Source organism: Conger conger, chromosome 16 (genome assembly GCF_963514075.1).
Source record: "Conger conger chromosome 16, fConCon1.1, whole genome shotgun sequence".
In the NCBI taxonomy this organism is placed as follows: Eukaryota; Metazoa; Chordata; class Actinopteri; order Anguilliformes; family Congridae; genus Conger; species Conger conger.
The window spans coordinates 11,994,269-12,022,185 of NC_083775.1; the positions used below are offsets into that span (position 1 = coordinate 11,994,269).

General features: G+C 46.6%; 1 protein-coding gene across 1 annotated transcript; it reads right to left on the reverse strand.

Moving 5' to 3' along the window:
- Positions 1-301: 301 nt before the first annotated feature.
- Positions 302-27,917, reverse strand: LOC133114040 (paralemmin-1-like). Its single transcript, XM_061223236.1, has 9 exons — positions 27,848-27,917; positions 10,669-10,714; positions 9,625-9,705; positions 4,886-4,989; positions 4,535-4,661; positions 3,798-3,828; positions 3,614-3,676; positions 3,209-3,453; positions 302-3,142 (listed from the first exon to the last, which is right to left on the reverse strand). Exons 2-9 carry the CDS (start codon positions 10,711-10,713, stop codon positions 2,237-2,239), a joined length of 1,602 nt encoding a protein of 533 aa, XP_061079220.1. The 5' UTR covers position 10,714; positions 27,848-27,917; the 3' UTR covers positions 302-2,236.

Here is a 27,917-nt window from a genome sequence, read left to right on the forward strand (position 1 = left end):
GGAGAGAAGTGTATACATAGGAGATGCTTGAAGGAGGGTTTAGGAGGCCGGCAGCCACCCCATAGCAAAAAGCTTGGAGGGCGAATCGAAGGCCCAGGAGGCATGCAGCTGTCCCTCACAGTGCCTGTCCATATATCCTCCAGAGTCAGACAGTGTCACTGAAGCACTGTCTTTATGAGTGGGGGATCAGCAGCAGCAAACAATTATAAGCATCTTCAGTGATAATTCACAAGTACGGATATGAATAAGAATGTGTAGATCCACCAATGATCATTAAAGCACAAACAGTACATGAATATCATTTCTAATAAAATAGTTTTTATTGAATGACTCTTCCTTTGTTGAAACATGAATCCTTGTTCAGATGAATAGAGCTCTATAATATAAATTATCAATATCAATCACTTAGCCTTACATAGTCAGAATAGACATATAAAAAAAAATATCAAGAGCAAATCAATAAGGGTGAATGTCCCTTTTAACTGTGAGAAGTGAGCCAACTTTTGCCATTTTATTTCCTTGAGTAAGCAAATGATACGCTGATGGGACCAAGCTATGGCCGTGCTAATGAGAATATTATATATTACTATGGTCAACCATTGATTTTCAACAACAATTGAACAGCATTATCTGTGAAGTGGACATTGGTTTGCTCCGTGTGTAATTAATATAGGCGAATAAAATATGGCTACCGAACAACTGCTATTGCTGAGCTTGAGCCTGAGGCCTCATTACACAGAACATGCACACTGACATTCAGCATACACCCGTTTAATCACAAAATCAGAAAACCTCAATTCTGTACAGTAACCTTCCCAATGACTGATATATACATTTGGGTATAAAATATATTTTTAAATCAGATTTTTTATTGAATCCTTTCGGTGGAGGAAAAAAAATGTAAAAGCTTACAGAAAAAGAATATATGCATACTGTAACTCGAAGGCTATATATTAAAAAGTGAAATACTGTTATTCTAGGGATTGGCAAAAGCCAGCTAGATTAATACAAGAGAAAGTTACAATAATTCATACCTTTAAAATCGAAAAAACTCAGGTCTCCCCAAGATTTGAGTAACTGTGTGCAAAAACATCAAAAAAACAAATGTTTTTTCACCAGAGAGAAGATACAACCAAAAAAGCTATTTCAACTTCAGAGAAAATAAAAAAAACTAGTCGGAAGGAAAAAACAAAAACAAACGCCTTTAATGTCCTGGCAGCGACGAAGCAGCCAGCGATTCCTCATTGCGTACAGCAAGTGGAGCGAGGTGATTGGTCGATGCCTTGCAACACTGGCTTTGTAACAGTCTTGCACTTAAAATGGTCAGCAGTGAAGATGTTTTATTCTGTCACTGTGACAACCACAGGGCTGATGTTTCATGCAGGAGTTCCTGTTGAGCACATCCTGGAGAAAAGCAGAGGAGTTCCTATTCATCACAGCCCAGGCCTGCTGTGTGTGCTGATTTTAAAATGCTTTTACATTTAAAAGAAGGAAAAACAGGTCTTTTTTTATTTGTTGGTTCTGTGGTTTTTAGGAATGACAAAAATACAATTTTGTCTTGAAAGTATAAAATTGCTATATAAAAAGTATAAACAGGAGCACAGCAGGACCAGGCGGTGAATGTTTGTGATCTGCTGAGCTGTTCCTTCGTAGCATAATTACTGCAGTTTGGTCATTCAGCAGACAGTTTCATCCAAAGTGACTTACATTGTTATCCACTTACACCCCTGCCTCCAGGGCCAGTGCCCACGAGACATGAGCACTGATCCTGAAACCCTTATGCTAGGCTCATTTATGCTTTGGCAACAAAGTGTTGTGCAAGCAAATGATGCAAATTAGACACTTTTGACGTCAAGCCGACACTTTTTAGCATCCGCAACGGGTGTCAGGCACCGGCAGATTTCTGTGAGGTCGCAGATTGGCCCCGGCTTAGTCTAATCAACTGTAAGCTGCTTCAGATAAAAGCGTCAGTTAAATAGCTGTAATGTAATGTATTGGGGGAGGGAGAGAGCATGGAACTACAGTGGTTACAGAATAACGCAGGACAAGAATAGAGGTGACAGAGTTAGAAAGTGAAGGAGAGATGGAGGGAGAAGACAGAAAAGGAGTGAGAAGAGGAGATTATGACTGATGAAGGTGGAGGAATTGCAGATTTTCTTAAAGCAGCAGATTGTGCCGCTCGACTTTTCAAAGGGGAAAAAGCCTGAGGGAGAGAGAGTCTGTGCTGGGCAGGCGGTCACATGACCGAGCAGCACTGGCAGGACTTGTGTTTGGGGGGGTCCCCTCCCTCGTCCGGGCTGGGTAGGGGGGCCTCTTTCGTGACGGACACCAGGGGCTGGAGTTCAGCAGGCGTGGCGGGAATCTGCTGTCCTGCCACACGTTTAGAGGCCTGCGGCTCGGACACGCCCCTCCCCTCCTCCTGGGCTGTCCCGCCCAATGAGATGTCCTGAGCCTCCGCTTCTGCCCCGCCCTCCTCCTGGGCGATGCCCGGGGGTGGAGCCGTTGCCATGGTGCCCGGGGGGAGCTGGGAGGGCTCGCCCGTGTTCCTGAGCGTGGAATCTTCCGGAGGCTGCTCCTCCGTGCCCTGGCTCTGTCGGAAGGGTGTCGGCTCCAGAGTCTCCGCCCCTCCCTCAGCAGTGGGCGTGTCCTCCCCCTGTACAGGACAGGGCTCTGAATGGGGTGTGGTGCTGGCTTCACAGCCTGGGATGGTACTGGACTCCTCTGTAGGGTTGGCGATGGGGGCGGGCGGGACAGATGGATTTTCGGCGCCCCCTGGTGGTGGCTCATCCCCCTCCTCCGTTATGATCACGCGCTCAGCACGTATGACCTCACCCTCCTCCTCTGGCCCCACCTCCGCAAACCCCAGGAACGTCATGGTAACGGGCCCCCCCCACCCCTCAGCCTCTGTGTGCCTGCCCCCCTTACCAGCCCCTCCCACCTGGGGACTCTCCCTCCTCTCCTGGGAGGCGCTGGGACTGGCTGTGACTTCCTGCTGCAGTGCATTGTGGGTACTTGCACTGCCAACATCGGTGTCCACCTCGAACCCGTTCTCCTCCGCACAGGTGTGTTGCACCTCCTGCTGCACCTCCTCTTCCTCCTCCCTCCTCGCTTCCTGATTGTCCCTCTCCTCTGACCTCTCCCCCTGCTCCCTTACCTCCTCCCCATTCTCCACCAGCCCCTCCCCCTCCGCTCCCCCATTGGCTATAACCTTTTTGGTGTCTCCCAGCAGCGCCTGCAGCCCCGCCCCCGTCAGGACGTCCAGGATCTGTCCCAGCTCCTCCGGGCCGGGCGGGGCCCCCGTGTCCCCCACCGCCTGCACGCTCCTGCGCCCGTCGTCAAACACCGTCTCCCCCGCTGCCCCAGCCAGATTAGGGGCCACTGGGGCCACAGACAGGATCACCGTGGCCCCTGTCTTCAGATCCCTCTCCACCTGCAGCTCCACGACCCCCAGAACTGGAGACACAGTAAGTGACACAGTAAGGTCCAGGACCCGAAGAGGCCAGGGCAGATTGGAAGGCCCTTAGTGACACATGGGGCACCTTAACACTCGCCGTTGTCCTTCATGTGAGGCAACAGCGCTAACCACTATGCCACCAAGCCGCCCAACGGTTACCTGATCTCACTTCTTGTCCGTTGTTGAAGGAGGCCGTCTGAGTGTGGTGGTCTGTCCTCAGGCCTACGGGGAAGGGGGGGGGGGGCACAGCGTGAGTGAGGGGCAGGGTTTCAGGACAGTGAGAGATTGAAACCGGGGTTGAGAGAGGGACTCGAACACAGCTGGGTTGTACCAGCTCACCTACCTCCAACACCTTCTGGTGTCCAGCCTTCCTGCTGGGGCAGAGGACAGGGCGTTAAAGGACATTCTTGCATGCGTGTGTAAACACATTAGACGCCCTTTCAAATTATAGCTATTATGAGTGATTATACAGAGGCAGCTGTTCTGACATGGTGCTAATGCTGGTGCAGACACACGGCTCCAGTCGCTTATGTTATCCGTCCTCGGCCTCTGTGTGACTGCGGAAATCAATGGATGTCATTCCATCTTTAATGGCATCCCGTCGTTAAGGACATCCCATCACATCTGCTACTGACGCTTGACTGACCAGGGACGCTCCATTAGTCTAATACACGTCATGATTCCTCCCTCCTCCTGTCTCACCCTAGCATCTTCTCCTCGCGTTCTCCATTGGGTGGAGCTAAGGAACCAGGAAAAGGCACGAGGAGGAGAGACAGGGAGTGACACTAAGTGATTGGAATGAGCCCACAGTGTCTAAATATCGGCACAGTCCTAGTTGTACCTTTTGGCGCATCATTCAATTGTGATTTTGTGATTTTGACTCATGAAAGGACTCAAAGGGCCAAGAGCCAAAATGAAGGGGTGCCGAACACGACTCTTAGTCATGTCCCAAAACAGGCTGCTTATCATGTGTACATAATTACCCAGCAGGTACTGCAGATATACGGTATTAACAATGACGAAAGGGTCCAGTTTGAAAGACCTGTTTTTCATAGTCAGGTTGAATGTAGTGAAAAGTACCAGGTGCTTGGTATGGCCTCCTGGTGTCTCCACTCCCTGTGTGTGCTCGTCTGTGTGCGTCTGGCTGCATCCGTCCGCCAAATCTTTCAGCTCCTCTTCAGCTAACCGTGGACCCCCTGTCTGCGGCCTAACACACACATACACACACACACACAGATGCACACACACACGCACACACAGACTCACGCACAGACGCACACACACACGCACGCACACACACACGCACGCGCAGACGCACACACAGACGCACGCACACACACACACAGACAGACATGCTTATGTCAGAGATTGAGTGGCAGATGGGAGTGGTCAGTAGGAGTGGTCTGTGCGAGCGGTCAGTAGGGTCCTTACGCATCTCCCTGGGTCTGTGGCCCCTGGAGAGGGGAGTCGGTCTCAGGGCCATCCGTGGTGGAGGGAAGGGTGTCCATCAACCACTGGTCCCTCAGAGACTTCCTCTGAGAGAGAGGGAGAGGGAGAGAGAGAGGGAGGGAGATGGAGAGAGAGGGAGAGTGAGAGAGACTGAGGGCTCATTCAAATCTCTTACTTTTCTCCTTTCTTTGCTCCTAACCTGGAAAGTGATCAAGATCACTTGATTCCAACCCCTTGAATGTTCTTTCTACGAGCTGGAAATAGAATTTAGGAACTGCTTTGAGCAAGAAAACATCAGCACATTATTTTTCGGAAAGCCTGCCGTATAAATGATCAATCTGCCACGTATGTAACTGAAGTGGCTTCAAACATCAAATTCCATTTGGCCAATTCACGTTCTCGAGATCTCTGTCTTTACTTCTTTCTTTCATCTTCTCCTATCCTCTCTCGATGGGATGGGAGCTAGGGGGAAGAAAAGGAGAAAGGAAAAGGAAAAAGAGGAGAGAGATTGAAATGGGATTGAAATGAGCCCTAAGAGAGTGAGAGAGGCTGACATAGTAAAGAGAGAAAGAGGCAGATGGAGAGAGGGTGAGGAGGTCCCTTTCCCATGTGCTCTATGTAACAGGGGGGGCATTCAAATCTGGACCTTTGGTCTCCAGAGCCAGCTCCCCGAATGCAATGCTCGGGTTGTCAGCTGCTCACTGTTGTGCTCAGACCTAAAACGTCACCATTAACACTTTATCCTTCTTGGTAAGGTTATGAGACGTACATTGAAATATAGAAAGGGTGTCAAATCAAGAACCACATTCTCATTACCACTAGACATGTTATTGCATGTGTTACTAACATGTACTTCTGTTTAAAATCTTCCAGCAATGTGGGTAACAAAGAATTTGGGGGGGAAATAGGTGAAGAGAGATCCTTCTTAAAGGGATACATCAGTTTCTGGAGGTGTAGTAGCCACTGTTAACATGAAATGTTCTCACAATGTTGCTGGAATGTTTTGTCAGCATTATGACATTGTCACTACATGGCAACAACATTGTGAGAACGTTCAATGTTAGCTGTATTTGTTGTGTATTGTAAGAACAGCCCTAGCCAATTGAAAACGCACTTAAAACAGAAATAATACGGGAAAAAACTCCAATGAACTGTCCCTTTGAGGCCTCTTTCATGTAAAGCAGCAGAGCCCGGCCAAAAACCAAAAATAAGAGAGAATGAAGAGAGACAGAAGGAGAGAACGTGAGGAGCCTTTCCCCAGGTGCACCCTGGGACAACTGTTCAAATCCGGACCCGTTTTGGCCAGAGCCGCTTCCCAGCATGCAACGCTTTCCCCGCTCGCCACTACCTTTTGGCCGGCCTTCCCGTAAACACGCAGACTGCCTGGCGGGTTGTGAAAGGGGCTGGGGCTCCGTGCGCTCCAGAGCAAACAGCCTCTTTGGGCAGCGGGCCAGCTGGGCCTGGAGCTCTGTGCTGCCGGGTGAGGAAACCGCCCCTGAGGGCTTCCTTCCTCCAGCCCAGGGACGCCGAGGTCATGGGCTCTTCAAGAGTTCGTAGGAAAATACACGAAATGCCACGGGAGGGTGGAGTACATTCCGCCATTCTGCAAATGACAACTAAAGACGTAGGCTGCTTGTTTACTTGGCAGGAACTCATTTGCAAGGTGGCGTCTAAGACCGTGAAAGAATGATGCAGAAGCGAGCGTGTGTCATCGGAACGGCGGCAAATTAAGGCCATCTGTACAGTGCACGCAACAGCGCAACGAGCGATAGTACGGTCTGAGCTACTTGGCCGAGCTCACAATCCAGCCAACATAAAATGTTCTCATAATGTCACTGGAATGCTTTGTCAATGTTATAGCATTGCCACTACAATGCCAGCAACGTTGTATAAACGTTTTCACTAGCAGTTCGGCGTTGGCACGGGAATCTCTGTGAATCCCACATCTCGCAGTGATGAGCTAAGAATCTGCCCGATGGTCACGTCACGAGCATACTGCTGTGTAAAAATGGGGAACGTGCTTGGTTATCGATTGTGAAAACTTTCAAAAGTTTGTTAAAAGTTTGACCTGATCCAGAAAATACTGGATTGCATCTCCCAAGGGGATGCCTGTGTGTCACCCAATTTTCTGTTCCCTGCAGAAGGGGAAGAAACTCACTAACTGCCTCACTAACTGTTGCCTAAACCACCCTTCACCTGTTCTTAAGGAGAAGTTTCTCCAGGCCACAACAGACTGCTTCTAGATTTCCCTCACCAAATCAAATAAACTTTTTTAGCTGGAGCTTGAATTTCCTTGAATTTATAAAAGGTGGAAAATGGCGCCCATGGGAACCGATTAGTCAGACTCTTGAAGTGCACATGCAGAGTCCACAGCTTTTATTGGCCTGCAGGTCTTCCTAAAAGCTCAGCATATACGATACAGCAGACACAAGAGCTTCCCACAAGACACACGGGGCGACATTGGCTCAGACCCTTTTGCTTGTTAGCCCGTTAGCAGGCTGCTGCAGTTTCGTTTTTGAGAGCATAGGCTAATTTAGGCCGGCTCCGGCCACACTGAAACTTCACAGAGTGATAGCGAAATGCCCCAGAGCTGCAAAACCCGAGGTGCTAACCCAGCGAGTCGAGGCATCGGACGGGATGTTCCCAACACGGCGCCAAAAACAATTATTTTTTTCAGCCTTATAATTAGCACCACAGGTAGGCTCTTTACCACTGAGGCTTCTGACGGGGATAAAAGGACTACATTGTAATGGGCTGCACATGTAAGGGAAGCCGCTTCCGCAATGCTTTCACAACCTAACCACAATGATGATTCACCGGGGAGCTGCAGCAGGCAGCAGAATAACAGCAGTAGGAGGAGTGTAACACAGACAGCAAGACCTATCCCACCCCCATCAGTGCCAGCTTTAAGTCTGCAGTCATTTTACCATCAGCACTAGCGCCCATTCATCCACAACAATCGATCCTCGTTTGAATGCCTCGCTACCGGACGGATGTACGCAAAGCCAATTTACAACATTTCGGCCGGGTTTACGGATGTGGATTAAGCCTGGTCCTGAACGAAAAGAAAATATTCAATGACCATCTAAAAAGGTTTTTAGTCTAAGACCAGGCTTAATCCATGTCTGGGAAACTAGCCCCGTATTACATTAAATTTATTTAGCAGATGATTTCATCCAAAGCTTCATACATGTTGAAGGCCATTATAGCAACTACAGAACAGGTCAGGTAAGGTGCAATTCATGAAGAATCAGTTGTCTACAGCCATGATCATCAAGTCTAGTACACGTGGTAAATAGGCCAAGTCAGTAAGCTATAAGGTAAGCAACTACAGCACCAAGATAAATACAAATGCAACAGTCCCAGATTAAAGTACAACAAGAGGGCTAAAATACTGAGACAGGTGCTACACAAGTGATAATAGATTAGGGCACTCCTGCTGGGGAGGAAAGTAGAGGTACAGCGTGAAGAGATGAGTCTTCAGTCTGTGGCGGAAAATGGGCAAAACATTACAAAACAACAGGGAGCCAACAGCTGTGCTGAAAGCGGGCTCTGTACTGTAGGCTGTATCCCGACTCAGGAGGCATCAGCCAAGCGCACATACAGTCACTGGCCGAGAAAGCACCGCAGTAAACAGCCTGGCCTATCACCACAGCTTAGCTGTAACGCACTGTGCTCCTGTCATCATCGGTTACCTAACCGAAAAAATAAAAAGGTCATATCCCCAATGCGCTAAATGGAACTACTGAGATCACGCCGATAGCGACGGAAGAAACCAAAAGCGACAGAGGGAAGGGGGCTAAGGAGGGACAAGAAAAAGGGAGTCTAAAGGAGTAACATGGTGGTTGGTCACATTTTCTTTGATTTTTATATGCAATTTGCACAAGAGGGCATTGGAGAAACACGATGAAAGTATTGAATATGTCCGTTCTTTAGTTTTGGATAAGTACGCGTTTTAAATTTATTGTCCTGTTTTCAACCGGTTGAGAATGTTCTCCTCATAGTACGTCACACGAGGATAACCACTCTCCTTATCCCTCCCCTATAACTCGTGACCCATAGTTTGCGCCGCTGGCCTCGATCCAAGACAATGCAAATATTTGACCAACGTTAGGTTAAATTAGAGTGCCTTTTAAGGATTATTAGACTATTTCTGATTATATTGTTTAGCGTCATCTAGCTAGCTAGGTGATGTTATTGATAACTTTAGCTAGCTAGTTTGTTTTTATGAGGATGTTATAGTTGTGGTTTTAACTTAACTTGGCTAGCTAGCTAGCAAAAAGAATCATTGGATAAGTCAGCGGTAGCTATCGATAGTTGCTATACTGAGTGAAAATTCAGTCTCCCAAAGATGAGCGCCTATCATGGAGGTAGTTATGGTAACAAACAACAACGTGTGGAAAGTGGCCGCACGGTCTGTCAATCATAGCTAATTGACAGTTCTCATTACCTCACCCAGGCAGTTTGGGTGAACCTTAATAATGGGAAATTTAGGCTTATAAAAATACATTTTAAAATACATTTGAATGGCTGAATAATAATTAAAAAAAGTATGCATTTGTTTTGTTGTCGCCTAAAGACAACTGGCAAGTGTCACATTCAACCACCATGTTACTCCTTTAAGAGAGAATGACAGAGTGACAGGGGAAGGGAAGAGAGAGCAGTCAGAATGAGGGAAGGAAATGGAGACTGAAGCAGAGGGATATATTAATAATATATACCTTGAGCTGTTGGAGCTTTAGCCTCTCGTCCTCCACCTCTCTCTTCATTCGTTCCTGTTCTTCCTGGAGACGCCTCTTCTCCTGTTTTTGTGTGGTGAATGGAGAGAAAGACACACTGACATTAAAATGCCCTGTATTTAAAACTGCATATAAAAAAACTGGGTTATTACTGGTTATATTTACTCACATAAACTCTTGTTGGAGTTACATTAACTCAATAACATTTTACTTTATACCAAGCTTATCGAGTACTATGGCAACAGCGCCACACAATAATGGCAAATGCCAAGACTAACAAAAGCATGTTTGGAGAGCAAGTGGAACAAATAAACATCTGTGAAACAAAATGGCTGCTCCAGGCCCAACTCACTGAGCAAGTTAGGTATTTAATTAGACTTGTTTTTTGAACTTATTGATCTGTTGCTGTAGCCTATCCACTTGGGAGGTTTGACGTGTGGATGTTCAGAGATGCTCTTCTGCATACCACTGTTATAATGTGTTATTTGCGTAACTGTCACCTTCCCGTCAGCTTCGACCAGTCTGGCCCTTCTCCTCTGACCTCTCATTAACAAGGCGTTTCTGCAAGCATAATTGCTGAGCACAGGATTTTTTTTTTCATTTTCCCACCATTCTCTGCAAACTGTAGAGACTGTGAAAATCCCTGGAGATCAGCAGTTTCTGATCTGGCACCACAATTCCACGGTCAAAGTCACTTAGATCACATTTCTTCGCCCATTCTGACATTTGGTCTGAGTGATATACTTTATGAATACCCAGTGGGGAAATTCATCTTTCATTAGCAGCAAACTGAGTAAAGAACATTTGTTGGACTGTACACAGGTCTACGCTGACATTTTCTGCCTTACGTTAAGTCACGGTAAGCAAATGCTCCTAAAATGGGAGCACAGTAGGACCCTGCTGTGGACTACATGCAGTAGGTAGGTCCATACTTCACTCCTGGGGTCCAGTGACCAAATGCCCCAGGAGGGCATTAGGGCACCCTTCAATCTGTCCCTCCTATGCCCCTGAGATCATGTGACTCACTGCGATGGCCTGCAGCCTCTGCTGGTACTTCTCCGCCTCATCCATCCTGCAAAGAGAGAGTGAGAGAAGGAGAGAAGGGGGTGAGAGTTAGGGAGAGAGGGGGGAGGAACAAAGAGAGAGAAAGGGACAGAGGGAGAAAAAGGGGTGTGAGAGAGGCAGAAAGAGAGACAGAGAGAGAGAAGGGGGTGATAGAGATAGGGAGAGAGGGGGGAGAAAGAGAGGCAGGGAGAATGTCAAAGGTCAGAGTATACAGCACACATTAGTGTCAGTTATTTTTATACTGACTCTGAAGAATGTAACATTATCATGTATGCATTCTCATTATCTGATGTGTATATTCTAGAATATTTTTTCAAGCTGCATAGGCCTCAATGCATCTTCTGTATGAACGTACCAATAGTTAATTGTATTATGTCATATATGTTGATGGATTCATCGTGGGCCATATTCGACATTGCACAAATTAATTTCATTGCTCTGGACATCAGACTAATGGAGTGTTAAAACCCTGCGCACCACAAAAAAAGTGACTGGACTTAGGAAGTGGTTTGGTTTAGCCACTGCTGTGATACGAGGTGCAGAATGAGCTATGAGGAGAACTTGAGGATAGGAAAACACTTTTTTCCACACTCCCGACAAAAACAGCCCCGATTAAAAAATATGATGGTGCCTAGCTAGACCAATACAGGAAGAGAGAGTGCAGTGGAGTGCAGCCTGCTTGCCCTAAAACTATGTGAACTATGCCTTCCATATTTTATTGAAAAAAGGCCATGCCATTTCTTGCACTTTGTTAGGCCATACCTCCAATGGTTTACACTTGACTTTCTAAGTACACCTCGGGTCATTTATTTACACTGAACTTCAGAGAATATTAACTGAACTGAAAGAGAAGGTGAGAGAGGGAAAAAAATTAAGGCAAAAATGAAGAGGGGGCTTCCTGTTTAGGCCTCTTTCTAGCAGCTCGAGGTTATCTTCCTCAGCTGTTGCTATGACAACCTAGCCGTGAATGCCACTCGAGCGAAACATATAACGCATTCCGCCTGCTTTACCGTCTCTTTAAAAGTCTTAAGCCTCTGATGAAATTGCATAAATGTGCCGTTCCCGTTTGCTGGGGATAGGGACCGCTTGTCAAATCCACTTCTCTTCACGGAGCCTTCGAGAGCAGGGCGCGAGGGAGGGAGATATGTATATGCTGCATATTGAGCTTCGGTCGAGATACGAGTGGATTTCATGGAGTGTGAAACGCTGCATATTTGCCCCTTAGGAAACTTCGAGAGTTGTGAGGAATTTACTGGCTGAGGATCAGTAGAAGAGACTGGCTGGGGGGAGGCTATATGGCGTACACAGAAATACCACATAATTACTGTACATGACATTAATTTAGCAGATGCTCCTATCATAGCAATTTACAATTTATCACTGACAATCCCAAACCAGCAAGTGTTGCACTACTAAAGCAGGTCAACTATGCTATGAAAGAACCAATCCTAAACACATCGAAATTACATCCAGTACCCAAGAATAAAAAATACAATTTGGATTACAACAAAATGTGTTCGGTGGTGGGGGTGAGGGGGGAATCATGGTGTAGTTTGAGGAGGTGGGTTTACAGTTGGGTCTGAAGATGGACGACAATTCTGCTGTTGTGTCCACCATGGGAAGTTTGTCACACAAAGGTAGCCAGTACAGAAATGTCACTGGGAAGAGCACCTACAGAGAGACTAAAGTACCAGTGGCCTCAAGGCTGTGGAAAATAAATAGTTTAAAGATTGATTGGAGCCATAGCAAAATTGTTCCATGGATGATGACAGGCCCTCTGAGGAGAAAGACAAAGGGCCCAAGTACGTAGCCTTGGGGGACACCTGCAGGAAGGTCATGGGTACCGGGACCATCCAGAGATGTAGGATTCAATCCACTGTAGAGTCTGAGATGCAACTTGCTTATGCTTTGTTAAATCATCGTTAAAAGAGACATGGCCTTAGATCATTCTCCAAGAAATGTTCTGAAAAATATGGGCAACTGAAGGTATTATGCTGTATACAATGTATGTGATGACTGAGGTTCTGTAAACATCCAGCAAACATCTCTTCAGTTTCCTGGTTTAGTGTTCAGCTTTGATTAGTTCTGGCCACATTTAGCATTTCTGTGATTTGGGAATGATAATTTGTCTGAAGTTTCTGATGAAGGGATTTCAAAAGATGAGCTCTCTCTGGTCTTTGCTTTTACAGTTCCAGGCACCCAGGGAATATCGATAAGTGATGTGGCCTTTTTTCCCAAGGAGAAGGCCATGTACTTTTGTGGTAGTGGAGCCAAATATGATTGTGTGTGTTGCTTTCCTATCACAACCAAGCAAAAGCTTTGCATTATCTCAAACACACATGAAGTACAGATAAAATACGTATGTTTGGTTTGTTATTTTGAGAACCTGTGTACACTTAAAACCACAAACCGTACATCTCACTGTAGTCCGTGCATCACTCTGAAAATGAAAAGAAACCTAACAGTAATCACCTAGGCAACCGTATATATAAAAAAAAGCCAATATCTAATTTCTCTCTCATAGATTAATGTTCATTAAAGCAACCCAGCCACCCTGACATAATTAAAATAATTGAATGTAAAGTGCTCAGAGGTAATGCTAGAACATTAGAGGCGATCGAGTGAAGCGGAAATCAGTAGCTAATGAGAGGCTCTTATTTGGAGTGGCGCGCTCGTTAGTCATGCACAAGCGGGCTCGGGACAGATGGCTTTTTATGGGCTCTGTGTTTCACGGGCCCTGTATCAAATTCCCACACGCCTTCCGAGCCGGGCACGTGAGGTCCGCCTGTCAAAACGTTAACCGTCACACGTACGGAGACGCACGGGGACTGTGACCACGCCGTCGCCCTTCTCTCACTTCCACTGTCTGCGGTGAGCTGGGGATACGTGTGCCCGCAGGTAGACTGGTGGAGGCCCATGCGTGGCAGAAGGGAGGTAGGTGTCATTTTACCCCACAGATGGGCTGCAGGGATGGGGAGGGGCTAACACTCTTCTAGTGTAGCATCAGTGACATCATCCCATTAGCTCATGAAAGTTCAGCCACTCTGGCAGTGATGTGATCTATGACACAATCTGCTTAACCCTTCAAGGTGCAAGGTCACAAATATGTGATTGGACTGTTCTGAACTGAACAGTCTAATGCTGATGCAACAATCACTAGAAATGTCCACAACGAACTATGTTTGCAGCACACAGTTACTGTTGAAAAATTTTAAATGAGCATTCCATTTAGTTCGCAACCAACGCCTTTTTAATACATATTGATGCGACCTAGGTCTAACAATGCCAGCTAGCTGATTTATTGTCTGGCTGTGTTTTAGTTTAAAGGTATGAACAAATATTACATTGATTGAAGTGTATTATAATAGCCAAATAATTGTCAATGTTCATTCTTTCTTCATTTCCCCGTCAGAAGCCATTTATGTTACCTTTTCAAAATGTTAGCTAACATTAGTTAACGTTCGTAGTGAACAGAATATAATACTTTGGAATATGTTGACAAAAGTTAATCTAATGTTTGCACGTCTGGTAACTGAAATCACTGGAGTTCTAACTGGACTACACTAACTGGGAAAAAAAACAAACACGCCAATCGCTCTACAATCAAAGCGCAGGGACCATCTTGAACACGCCGTCTCCTGCCCCCGACCCACACTGGGGACCTGCCACAGACACCTTTACAATAGTGCTTTTTATACACTCAGTGAGCACTTCTTTCGGTATTCTAGACTTATTGGTCTTCTGCTGCTGCAGCCTATCCACTTAAGAGGTTTGATGCGTTGTGTGTTCAGAGATGTTAGCACTGTTCTAATGTGCGGTTGTTTGCATCACTGTCACCTTCCTTTTAGCCCAAGGAGGAGTTACAAAGCACTAACTGACAGGGTTCACAGTGTTCACAGAAACAGTGTCACCTTTAAAAGTTGCTTTAAAATTGGAAGAAATGTGTAATGTTTAAGGTTGTACCGTTCTGAGGTCAGGTTCGCTTCAATTTCACTTAGATATTAATTGCAAAAGGCTTTTTGATCAGCGATGCCCACATTTTTCCCACCACTGTATAAGACTATGGCCCTGTGGCATTATGAGTGTCATTAACAGGTATTCAGCATAATTTATTTTATTCAGTAGAATGCATATACACACAGAATGGCGCACAGCCAGAGGTTTGTGAGGTGGCGACTAATTGAGCGATTACTAAAAATAAGAGAGCTCCACTCTCCGGTTTCTCCCTTGATGGCTTTTAATACCAACATTTTCTCAAGGCGATTTCTGGTGGACACGCATAGCCCTCAATTTAGTAGAATGCATGCAGCACTCTTCAGCAGTAGGCACACTTTTATGCAGAATTGGATATATAGTCATTCATATTCATATTATGTCTGTGATTCATATACAGATTATGCAGTGGATTGTGCGTGCGTGCGATAAGTGAGGGGAGAAAAGACAGCCCCTGAATGTGTGAAATGATCAGGCCTGAGTGTGCAAGCCATGCCGGGACCTGACGTGTTAGTCTCACACCTGGAGTGTGAGGTCTTTTTCACGCTCAGGCTGTTACCATGGCGAGGCAGAAGAGCCCGGCAGCAGCAATTAAAGGGGGCATGCAATTCGTCATCAAAGCCTGCCAATCACTTTTGGTGAGAAGGATGCTAGAGCTGCATTTAAGAGACAGAGTGACACAAGGCAAACATACGACAGAATGCGACTTGCATCTGGCAAGTTCTGGACTCCAATTCCCATCAGCCCCACTAAGTGTCCTGTGGTGCTTTGCAAATTGAGCTGTAGTCGAAAAGCCCACGGGAGGCCACCACAAGGCCATAACAGTGTGTGTTAGTGTTGACCATGGCCTGGGGAAACAGGGAGATCAGCAGTTTCTGAGATACTCAAACCACCCTGTCTGGCACCAACAATCATTAAGTGAAATTCACTTAGATCACATTTTTTCCGCCTTCTGATTGTTGATGTGAACATTAACTGAAGCTAATATTGATTTCATGCATTGCATCTACTTTACTGTAGACATCACACACTCATGTTTGCAATAATTTTTTATTCATTCCAGTCAGTTGTTGTTAATGGGTGCCATTAACATTTTCCTGATTACACTCGTCAGATGTCAGTGTTTAAGTCATCACTGCGAAGAGCTTAGCGCTCTGTCGCAGGTGAGGTATAAAATGTGGGAGGTCACTTCAGACTCTTCAAACTCAGCCACTTCCTGAGCAGAGAGCATGATGGGAAATGGTAACAAAAGGACATAACCCTGACATAATGGGGTAGAGCATTTGGGACCCCCAGAAACATCAATGCTCCCTCTGTCACAGTGTTCCCCAGGGCCTGGCACCTCTGACAATGGCTCTCCTGTTTCAGGGCGGCCAGGTGAGTTCCCCCCGACCAGCCCTCTCTGCGTACCGAGTCCCACAGCAGTGTCACAGAGCCCCATTATTATCCCAAATCCATCACTCCATGTCCCACGGGGATTATACTAGACTTTGTGAGCTGATCTGAGATCAGTTTGTATGTCAAACGCATCAAACCTCTAAGTGGCTAGGCTGCAGCAGCAGAAGACCAATGAGTCTAAAAAAATAAGCCTAATAAATACATAATAAAGTGCTCGCTGAGCGTATATTTTTGTCTTGTACTTCCATTAACAGAGCTTCAATCTCCGCTCCCCGTCTTTTTTCTCTCTTTAAATAGCCGGCAATGATGGAATTTCAAGGTCCTTACATGGTATTTCAGGGGCTTTTGATGTACGATTGCGTGGTATTTTTCAATATACACACATGCAAATGAAATAAGGTGTGTCCACGCTTGTTTGATAAATCCAGCTGAATTTGTTAGTTTGTTTTAAATCGCACAGAAATTTACACACGTACATACAAGGATATTGATAAATGATAAAGGCCCATTGTTACACCCCTCAGGTCTTTATCAGGTAAGGTATACCTGAGGGTCAAAATGTTGTGTGTATAAATGCCAGCATTGAAGAGTAGTGTGTGAGATTATGAAGTATTTTTTCCACACAGTGAGTGGTCAATGTGTGGAATAGCTTGCAATTACATGTACTGGAGGCAGAAACACTGGGGGTTTCAAGACCAGGCTTGATACGGTGTTTATTTAGCTTTTAGGCAAACTGGCAGTAAGTACATTTAGGGGGAGGGAAAGGAGAGCATTGCTGGGCTGAATGGCCTGTTCTTGCCATTAAGTGTTGTGTTGTGGTGTGTTGTGTGGTGTGGTGGTGTGTGGTGTTGTGCTGCGTTGTGTTGTGTGGTGTTGTGGTGTGTGGGGTTGTGTGGTGTTGTGGTGTTTTGTGTTATGTGGTCTTGTGGTGTGTTGTGGTGTGTGGTGTTGTGGTGTGTTGTGGTGTGTGGTGGTGTTGTGTTATGTGGTGTTGTGTGTTGTGTGGTGTTGTGTTGTGTTATGTGGTGTTGTGTGGTGTTGTGGTGTGTGGTGGTGTGCGGTGGTGTTGTGTGTTGTGCGTTGTGTGTTGTCTTGTGTGGTGTGGTGTTGTGTTGTGTTATGTGGTGTTGTGTGGTGTGTGGTGGTGTGTTGTGGTGTATTGTGTTATGTGGTGTTGTGGTGTGTTGTGGTGTGTGGTGGTGTTGTGTTATGTGGTGTTGTGTGTTGTGTGGTGTTGTGTGGTGTATTGTGTTATGTGGTGTTGTGGTGTGTGGTGGTGTTGTGTTATGTGGTGTTGTGTGGTGTTGTGTGTGGTGGTGTGTTGTGGTGTGTTGTGGTGTTGTGTGTGGTGTGGTGTTGTGTTGTGTTGTGTGGTGTTGTGTTGTGGTGTGTGTTGTGGTGTTGTGGTGTGGTGTTGTGGTGTGTTGTGTTGTGTGGTGTTGTGGTGTGTGTTGTGTGGTGTTGTTGTGTTGTGTTGTGTTGTGGTGTGTTGTGGTGTGTTGTGGTGTTGTGTGGTGTTGTGTGGTGGTGTGGTGTTGTGTGGTGGTGTGGTGTTGTGTTGTGTGTTGTGTGTTGTGGTGTGTTGTGGTGGTGTTGTGTGGTGTTGTGTTGTGTTGTGAGGGGTCCGCTGTGGCAGCACTCAATGCTGCACTCTTTCGGGAGAGACGTTTCCGCTCTAATGTCTGCATTCCTGCCTGAATACTCGGATTTCTGCTACTCATCCCTGCTAATGAGTCAGTACACACTGCTCAAATATGGGAAGCTTTGATCGTTAGCCTGCCTTTGTTCATCTGTAAAACAAGCAATAACCACCACAATGGGAAAAAATAATATCTGCCCTTGAAAAAGTAATTTCTGAAAGGAAGAGCTTTGTTATTGCAATATGATTTGCAAGTCTGGACGAACTTGTTTTTGTTTCTGTGTGTATACAGTACAATATACACCTGTGTGTGTGTGTGTGTGCGTGCGTGCATGTCCTCAGGGCACACATCTGTGTGTGCGCGCATGTGTGTGTTCTAGGGCACACATCTGTACTCTGTGTGTGCTTACATGCTTGGGTGCATGTGTTGGTGCACGGGTGAGTGCATTTATGCTTTTGCTCTACATTTCAGGGTTTGTGTGCATGTAAGCATGTGTGAATCGGTGCACGTGTGTGTATGCGTGTCAGACAGTGTGTGTTTTTGAGTATGTACATGACTGCACGCCCTTCTATTAGTGTATATTTGTGTGTGATCTGATGGTCTCCAGCCCAGATACTCATCTCCCCTGCACACAAACACACAGAGACATCCTCGCACACAATCGTCAATCGCAGACACAATCCACTGAAAAAGAGAATGGCAAAAAAAACCTCATGCCAAAGAACTAGCACCAAAAATACCCTGAAAGCTTTCGATCTTTAAATTCGCTACGGGCCAGTAGTCTTGCTGACCGGGAGTTGAAGACACCGTGTGAAATAGAGCGAAGACAGATGAGCACAAGCTTCTTCTTTTTCTCCAGCACTCTGCATCCCTCCCTCTGACCCACAGAAGGGAACAGGTACAGGGGGCAGCCTATAGGGGACAGCATGTAGCCTCATGGCTAAGCTACATGACAGGAACCTAGAAGGTTGGTGGTTAAAGCCCCAGTGTTGCCACGATAAGATCTGCACAGCTGTCGGGCCCTTGAGCAAGGCCCTTAACCCTGCATTGCTCCAGCTGGGATTGCCCCCTGCTTAGTCTAATCAACTGTAAGTCGCTTTGGATAAAAGTGCCAGATAAATAATTAAATTATGATTATTACACATCCACATGCTCAGGTTACACCCAAACTGAAATGACATCATGCTGAGCAGACATTTAAGTGACAGTACAGTGTGTCTCCCTCCACAGCAACAGTGAAATTTTACGCTCAATAACAAAAAGAGCACAGCTGTAAAAAAGATTGACACTTGGTATGCAGTCCATTTCCTGACTACTTAGGGAAGGAAATATTGCCAATGATATGCTGCAGGAGAGCCGTTTTACTATAGATTAGCTCAGTAAACAGTTCCACTGGGAGGAATAGGGGTATTTAGGATTAGGGATGCACAGTAATGCAAAAACACACTCTCACTCACTCTGTCCCACTCTCTCTCTCTTTTACACACACTCTCACTCACTCTGTCCCACACTCTCTCTCTCTCTCACACACACACACACACACACACACACACACATACATACACACACACACTCACTCACTCACTCACTCACTCACTCACCCTCTCCCACATACAGTAATGCACATTCTCTCTCACATACACAAAGACACAATGCCTCTTACATAGATACGACACTACTCTCACACACACATACACAAACAAAATCTCTCACATGTACACTCAGACATGAATACACTACCACAAACTTTCTCTCCAACACACTCTCAGCAGCAGGACTGCAAGGACTCTCCTCACCTCTTCACACTCCCTGCGGTGCAACTACCCAGAATCCTTTCAGCGCCGTCGACCAATAGGACACAGGGGGGGGGGGGGGAGATCAACAGATCACAGGGGGCTGGGCAATGACCAGCTGCAGCAAGCGCTCGCTCACAATGCCTTCTGATGTCTTTCCCCCTCTCACTCACTCTCCCTCTCTCTCACTCCCTCCCTCTCCCTCTCTCTCCCTCTCTCTCCCTCACTCACTCACCCTCTCTCTCCCTCTCTCTCACTCCCTCTCTTTCTTTCTCTCTCTCACTCCCTCTCTCTCTCTCTCTCTCTCGCTCTTTCTCTCCCTCTCTCACTCACTCACTCACTCCCTCCCTCCCTCCCTCTCTCCCTCTCTCCCTCTCTCCCTCTCTTTGCAGATAACCTTGAAGACCAGAGGAATGGAAAACTTTGTTCCCATGCTCCAGCCCTGCTCACAGAGAGAGAGGGGGGGAGGGGGAGGGCAAGAGGGGCAAAGATAGCCATGTTAATCTACAACCCGGCTCTGCACTGTACTCCACCGCTGCTTTTTCGCCCGCTGGTTTAGCAATGTCATCACATTACAGCACTTTATCAACAAGCTCGCTAACGAAGCAGGTTTGCCCGGCGGGTAGGATGCATTTATGCGCAGCCAACATGAAAGTGTGCTAGGCTTGAAGCACAATCTTGTCTGTGACGGTGCTTTGCTGTGGGCCCTGCTGTCATAACATGTGAGCACACAAGTGCACCTCAAACCACAAACTACAAACAGCAACACGCCTCCAGTCCAGGGCTGCTCAGATGCTGAGTTTGCTGATGCTGAGATTCTGAGTTACCTAGTAGCCAGGTCTTCCCCAAAGTCCTCTCAGGTGTAGAAAAGGTCCAGACGGATCGGAGAGATCTTTAGGGAAGAGGTTTGTGAATGGGGTTGGACGGGTTTCCACTTCCCAGCTCCCAAATCACATCATGCCAGACTGATCTCCACGCCCCCCCCACCCGCCTCTACCGTCACCTTCAGACCAGCGCGCATGGCCGCCACCCCCTCACCCACCGCAGCCAGTCATTCCACACCACCCACCGGTTCATCCTGCACGCCTGCTAACTCCATCAATCAGGGTCGCTTAGCGCTCGCCGAGCATCAGATGGTTTTTCCTCATTAGCATTAGCGGCGCGGTGAATCCGATTAAAGCGCGTTGTGTTCCGTGACAGTGGCGCTGAGCCCTGAAGCTGTAGGGAGAGATAAGGGTCTGGAGGGCGCTCGTTAGCATACGACCTGATAGTTCACTGCTGTGGTCACTGGGGAGTAGTGAGGGCTTGTCTTACAGAGCTTACTTTGATGTAATTTACATTACATTACATTATTCATGGTTACATCAGTACATCTGCATGTCGAGAGTTTCCTTAACCCCCGAAGGTGTGAGGTCACGAATATGTGATCAGAATGTTCTTAACTGAACGTTCTAATGCTGATGTAACAATCGCCTCTTAATTGAATGTTCTAATGCTCATGTAACAATCGCCTCTTAACTGAACGTTCCGATGTAACAAGTTCTAGAACACTGACTTCCAGAACATTACAGGGTTAAAAAGCAGATTGTGAAGCTCTGGGAGGCTCATCCCCTTAAGGTGCCATTCTTAAGGGGCCATTGTGCAGATGGGCCCTGCGGTCTGGTATCAAATCTGGACCCTTCCCGTGCCAGAAGTCCTACAGCAGTTGACGCGTAATTGGCCTTAACTTCAACCGATTACAAAGGGATCTCTGTTGGCAGAACATCCTGAACTCTCACAATAGTAACTCCAGGTAGATTAAATGCCTACGGTTTACCTGCACAAGCTATACAATGACATGTCCTCGTCCAACTCCATATCCGTAGAGGGGAAAGAAGCAGTGGATTCTGGGTAGAGTTCTCCTCCCACCTGGCAGAGGAGGTGCGTAGGAACCCACAGAACAGTCCTTGCAAACCGGGAGAGACCGGGTGAATAAAAACAACCCCGTTTCTTCTGAGCGGGTGAGACAGAAATAAACATGAGTAAATCCACAGTCCTGTTAAAAGCAGCACACTCACAGGAAGAAGCAGTGAGTCCACTCTGTCCACACTGCTGCAGTGGGACACGGCATCGAGTGTGGCCAGCTGGGGAAACTTTTTAAAAATATCATTTCATATCGTTTCACCACCAGCTTTAGAAAGGTGACAACGATGTGCGCCACCCAAAAACACGAGCCCCGATGTTTCACTCAGCGGGGAGACCTTGGAGCCTGCCGGCCATCCAGTCCCGTGGAGAACGAGGAGGTGGCAAAGGAGGCGCCACCTCCACCCAAACATCTGGACTCCAGCACAGACAGAGGCACAACTGGAATGTTTGTAAACAGGCTCCAAAAATAGGCCTTTGCATATATCCTGGATAAACCCTCCGCACATATTCATAACACATCTCAGAGAAGTACTGATCAGAGATCAGTTTTGCACTATAGCCCATAATGGATATGGTTAGGACATCAATGCGGGAACCCTGATCTGAGATCAGCCGCTGTACACTGAGATGCTTTGTGCATGTGTGTCCAGATAGCGTAATGGCTTACTGTTGGTCTGAGCTCCTGTTTCAGATCTGCGTGCTTCAGGCTGCAGTAGGCAGTTCTGTCACACAGACTCTGCACTTCTCTCTGTCCATGGACACACAAAGGAAACCACAGCACCAGCAGAATTCCTAATGCATGAGCCCCGTTCAGCATCCCCGTGTGCGAGTGTGTGTGTGTGTCTGTGTGCCTGTATGAGAGTGTGTGTCTGTGTGTGTCTGTGTGCCTGTACAAGAGTGTGTGTGCGTGTGTGTCTGTGTGTGTCTGTGTGCCTGTACAAGAGTGTGTGTGTATCTGTGTGTGTACCTGTACGAAAGTGTGTGTGTGCCTGTACAAGAGCGCGAGTGTGTGTATGTGCCTGTACGAAAGTGTGTGCGTGTGTGTGTGTATTCGTGTGCCTGTGTGAGTGTGTGCGAGTGTGTGTGTGTGTGTGACAGAGGGTTCGATAGAATGATTCACCAGTTACGGTTAGTCTTTGACATTCGCAGTAAAAATACAAATAATTCATCAGTGACGCTGGCTGCAGCAGCTCCTGTGTGATGAAATGGAGGAGGGAATGACTGCCCATTCTGAAGCAGCACAGCAGCGTATCGACACAGGCAAAACACATCCCACACAGCGCTCCCTGTCATCACAGCACAGTCACGCCGTTTCCTCTTCAGCTAATCTTATTTTCTGGATGCGCCTGCGGAGGTTAATGGGTATTACATTACAGTTAAAGTTCACCCCCAAAATGAAAATAAGGTGTGTTTCCAGATACCTGGAGTACCATCTACCTATCCAGAGTGTTTCACAGAGATTTGATACATCTTCTAGATATCCACTGGAGCTCACTCAGATACAGTGGAGCTCAATGGAGCCCAAGCCATGTTACACACAAGCATCTAAAGAGAGTAATTTCTGCACAGTTTCATCGAAAACATTGTTCGGCAAGGTACAACAACTGTGTATATCCACGCAAAGTCTTAACCAAAACACCATGCGTGTTCTGGGGTGGTGTCAACGTTGTATTAAAGGTTGCTTCAGCAATACCCTGGGTAAGTGGAAAAGCACAGTAAGTTGATTTTGTGCTCTGGATGAACTTTTCGTCACTTCTGAAACCGCAGTGTGCTATGTGGCCATCCAGCCTTCTCACTGGAGAGGTGCCAGACGGTGTCAGACAGAATTAACAGGGTCTCACCCTATTTCTGTCAACGCACCCCAAAATAAGGAAATAAGGATGAGACAGTCATGTCACCTTTCTAGCAGAAAACATAGAGGAGCCCCACCAATCAGAGTTTTGTTGGCAACAATCAATTATGACAACACTGATGGTGATTGGTGGATACTTCCACGATCCACTAATTATCACTGACGTTGCCTGTGATTGGTGGAATTTCTGGCTCTTGTCTGTGACATCACAACTGCCCAAACCCTATTTTATTATTTTATAAAACTCCAAAATGGGCAGAGCTAAAATGAATTGTCAGTCAGTCTCTTGCCAAAACCTTTTCGACCAAAAACCAGTCTTTGGATCAAGTTACTGCTAGGAGTTGCCCCACTTATTGTATTTACGTAACCTATTTTTAACCAGGCAAGTTCACGGAGAACACTTCCTCATTTTTCGTATATGATGGCCCATTCTCCTGTTACTAGGTTACAGTGACAATAGAGATCTAATTTCTCTAAGCAATATTTTCCTCTAAATATAGGTGTTTGCAGAGGCCTATCTCCCAGCTGTCTGTTCTGTCTGTTGGCAAACACTTTTTAGCAGCAGAATTCGGGTGATACTACAGGCATGCAACTCCAGCCTGAAATATCTGGGATGTGTATACATACTCATACGCACATCCTGAAACAAGGCGCTGGGCTGAGGTAATTCATAAATAATAATTTTTAAAAAGCCTGCACACGTTTGGACTCCAATACACCTTTAATTGGCGATACGTACAAATTAGAAAACAGTCATTTTGATCCTGTCTGGATCTTCCTCAGGTCTTCCAAAAAAAAGAAAAAAACCCTCTCTACCTTCCCTTCTGCATGCCAATTCTGGTGATGCAGTATTGCCGATCGCCAGCGTGTTACGCCCCAACCATTACACTCTCGTCAACTGCTTCTTGGAATGCTGGTTTAGGAAACTGCTTTTCTTTGTTGCACTAATTGCAGGTCGCTCTGGATAAGAGAATCCGCTAAACGGCGAAGATGCCAGCATTTCGCTGTGCTACTGGCGGTGAACTGGGGCGCGACTAAGAAAGAGATCCTGGCTCCATCACAAGGCCCCGTCTCCCCCCCTCCGCACCGCCTCTAATGGGGAGACTCTGTTGGCCCTGCAGATGGCTGCACCTATTACAGTCATAACAGGCATGAGCACACCGCCTTTATTATGCTTGTGAGTGTCTGATGCATGAAAGAGCTCTTTGAAGAGCGCTAAATCAGACAGAGTAATTTAGTAGCAAGTGCAAAAGTGCAGGATTGAAGTGCCTAGCTGGAGACAGGAGGGGGCTGGCGTTTTTCTGTTTTTTTAAACCCTCTAGCTAAGACGAGCTTTTACAGCTACCTATGCTGCCCATATTGCTACCATCACCCACCACTGCAGATTTGCACCGTGCAACATTCATTGATTCAGACCTTCTCACACAAGAGGGTCCGCCCAAGTCTGCCCTGGCCCAAGACCCTCTAGTGAACTCCAGACTGAACTACTGCAACTCCCTCCTAACTGGGGAGTCTTCTTCTGTGAAACCCCTCCAACTCATCCAGAATGCTGAAGCCCGGTTCATCTTCAACCTGCCCATTTCTCACACATCAGTGACATCATAACCAACAGCACAAGGCCCTCAAAGCTGCAGCTCCTGCTCAAAGACACATCTCCTGCTCAAAGGTGGTCATCTCCTGCATAAAGATGCTCATCTCCTGCACCAAGATGCTCATCCTGCTCAAAGACGGTCATCTCCTGCATAAAGATGCTCATCTCCTGCTCCAAGATGCAGCTCTTGCTCAAAGATACTCATCTCTTGCTCAAAAATGCATCTCCTGCCTGCCTCCAGGCTGTAGCTCAGCCCCACTCCCTGCAGTCTGCTACATGCAGCCGGCTGTCTGTTTCCCTCCCTGATACAGCCAGGCTGAATCAGGGCCTGTGCAGGCTCTCCTCCTGCCTGACTCCCAGCTGCTGGAACAACCTCCCCCCTAGACCAGTCAGACCTACAGAGCCACTCCCCAGTGCTGGTCACAAACTGAAAACTCACCCCTTCAAGTAACACCTCACTCCCATTCTACCCACAGCACCTGACACGCTCCACCCTAACCTATACCCTTGACTAACAGTATTGCTTACCCACAATGCACTTATGCTTGGACCTTAGTATTATGTTCTATGATGCACTCCTATCGCTAGCTTTGTATTGAGCTGGATGTATACTTTGGATGTATACTGTACGCACTTTACTCTGTATTGTTTTCATGGCACTTAGGGGATAATCATTGATCCTAGCCGTGTTCAGTGTTCACTCCTGACGCTGCCCTAATTTGTAAGTCGATCACTCTGGATCCTTTGAAAGTAAGTGCGTGTACGTGAGTGAGCATGTGTGCGTGCGTGTGTGTGTGTGTGTGTGAGCATGTGTATGTGCGTGTGTGTGTGTGTGTGTGAGCATGTGTATGTGTGTATGTGTGTGCGTGCGTGTGTGTGTGTGTGGAGAGGTCAGGTCTTTTATTGCTGTGCAGGGGAGCTGTTAAAAGCTCTGTGCAGATGGAGTCTGAGATCTCTGGTCTTGTCACAACACCCCTCCCAGGCTCTGCCCCCTCACTGAATGCACACACACACACACACACAGACCACGTGTTCCCTTCTCCATTTTGAGCAGTTTAAGAGTGTGTGGGTGTCTCTCAGTATCGCGTGCCTCTCGTGCCCCAGGCTGAGGCTGGCTGCTCGTAGGCCTGCCGGTGCGGTAAAGAGGCCACTCCGCGCGGCTAGGCGCACTGACAGCGGGGGCCACTCCGCGTGGCTCACGCAGGAAACGCACGTAACGCGGCCTCATCTACAGGGTCATTTCAGCACATTCAAACGCACATTATTCCCGCCTGTTTAACTCACAAGAGCAGCGTTCCGCAGCGTGGCACGACCGCGCAGTCCGTCACAGGGCTAACACGCTGAACACTTCTGGCCTGAAACTCCGCCCTCGCTTACACACGTATACGTGTTGGCCATCGACCACGTGGAAAGATAATTGCGCAAGAGGGGTGTGTGTTCTCTGGCCTTCAGAGCATTGCACAGCAGGGGCGTGTGACTAACAATGTGTTAGGAATGCAGCAGTAGTTATCAACCGGAGACATTTTGGTTGCTAGGACCAATGTAAAGAACCCTAGACCCCTGTGTTTATGAATTACACATTTAAATCATTTTCCAAGCTGGTCCTGCAGCAACCAATATGCAGAATACCCATTACTCAGCCCGATACTTTCTTTGCTGGGCCTACTTCTTTCATTACTGGGAAATGACGTGCAGTGATGTCTGATGCCAGCTTAAAGAACACCCACACTGTAATCAGTTAACACCAGTTCACACAAACTTGTGTTTGTTTTTTTCTCACATCAACTAATCCTGGAGTGAGAACTGTTAACAAGAAGTGTTCACACCAACTAATTATTAAGCATTATACAGTGTCTATTTAAGATCTAAAAACCTGACAGTAGACCATCACACTAAATGTAAGGTGCTGTCAGAAATGCATAACTTAACATGATCTACTTTAAAACACTAAACTAAATAGGTGGCCCGACTGGCAGTGTTGTGAAGTTTTATGCTGGAAAATCTGCTAAAAAAAAAACAATGGTCTGACCCTTTAAACCAAACATTCCTACATAAACACTTGATTTAGAAGCCACTGAGCAATTGTTCAAAGAGAAAAAATCTCAAACTTAATCTCTGAAAGGATTAATCAAGGCATCCTGCTTATTTGATCACATGTGTCAAGTTTGCCTGAAAGTACTAATCATTGGCGCAGTTCACAATTAATGGAGCGCGGTCTAAATTGTTGCCCGTCACTCAAACTCAACTCAAAAACAACTCTATAATTTAACATATTGTATTAACTTAAATCCAATTCCTCATGCATACTGAATAACATCAAAGTGTTATTATGGGTTTTATGTAATACCGTTACATGTAGAGCACAACACACATAGATTATAAAGTGAGTGACCACAGAGGTTGCGCGCGCGTACACGACTGTGCGACCGTGAATAAAGAGTTGGCAGTGGCTCAAGAGATTTCGCAAAGCCAAATTTGTCCTTCACACGATTGAAAGGTAATATTTGAAAGAGAAAATCACTAAATAAATCAAACCATAATATGCTTTAAAAAATAAAATAAATAAAATTCGCGACACCCTTACCTGGCGTGACGAAAGTCCAACTCAAGGTGGAAAAAGAACGAATCGATACCTATACGCGTTCGACAACAGTACGATTCCACGAATAGTGAAGCGCGCAATATTCCCAACCTCGCACAAATGTTTTGGGCAGAGTGAAATGCGAGTGTAAAGTCTTCATAATAGGGAGAGACAATTTAGTTCTGTTGTTTGTCAGAGTGGAGAGTCCAAGGCAAACTATGCTCAAAGCCCCGTAGTATTTTAGAGAAGAACATATCTTAAACAGAGAGTATTTCCTTCAACAAAAGACAACATATAAATGACTGTGGGTAGGCTACGACTGCTTTCCCCTCGAAAGCCTATATATGTCCACAATTAACAGAGAAATAGTCTGAACTGACTACCTACCTGACTCGAGTTCCTGTGTTATGAGGCCAACCCCCTTTATGGTTTGTATTTTCCGAAATAGCGGGTTTGC

Bases quoted from the DNA above. Each gene is read 5' to 3' on its own strand.
- LOC133114040 (XM_061223236.1), bottom strand. From the start codon at position 10,713: ATGGATGAGGCGGAGAAGTACCAGCAGAGGCTGCAGGCCATCGCA. The intron at 4,990-9,624 runs GTATATATTATT...CCTCTCTCTCAG, and splicing joins TAAAGCTCCAACAGCTCAAG to AGGAAGTCTCTGAGGGACCA. The intron at 3,829-4,534 runs GTACTTTTCACT...CCTCTGCCCCAG, and splicing joins GAGGCCATACCAAGCACCTG to CAGGAAGGCTGGACACCAGA.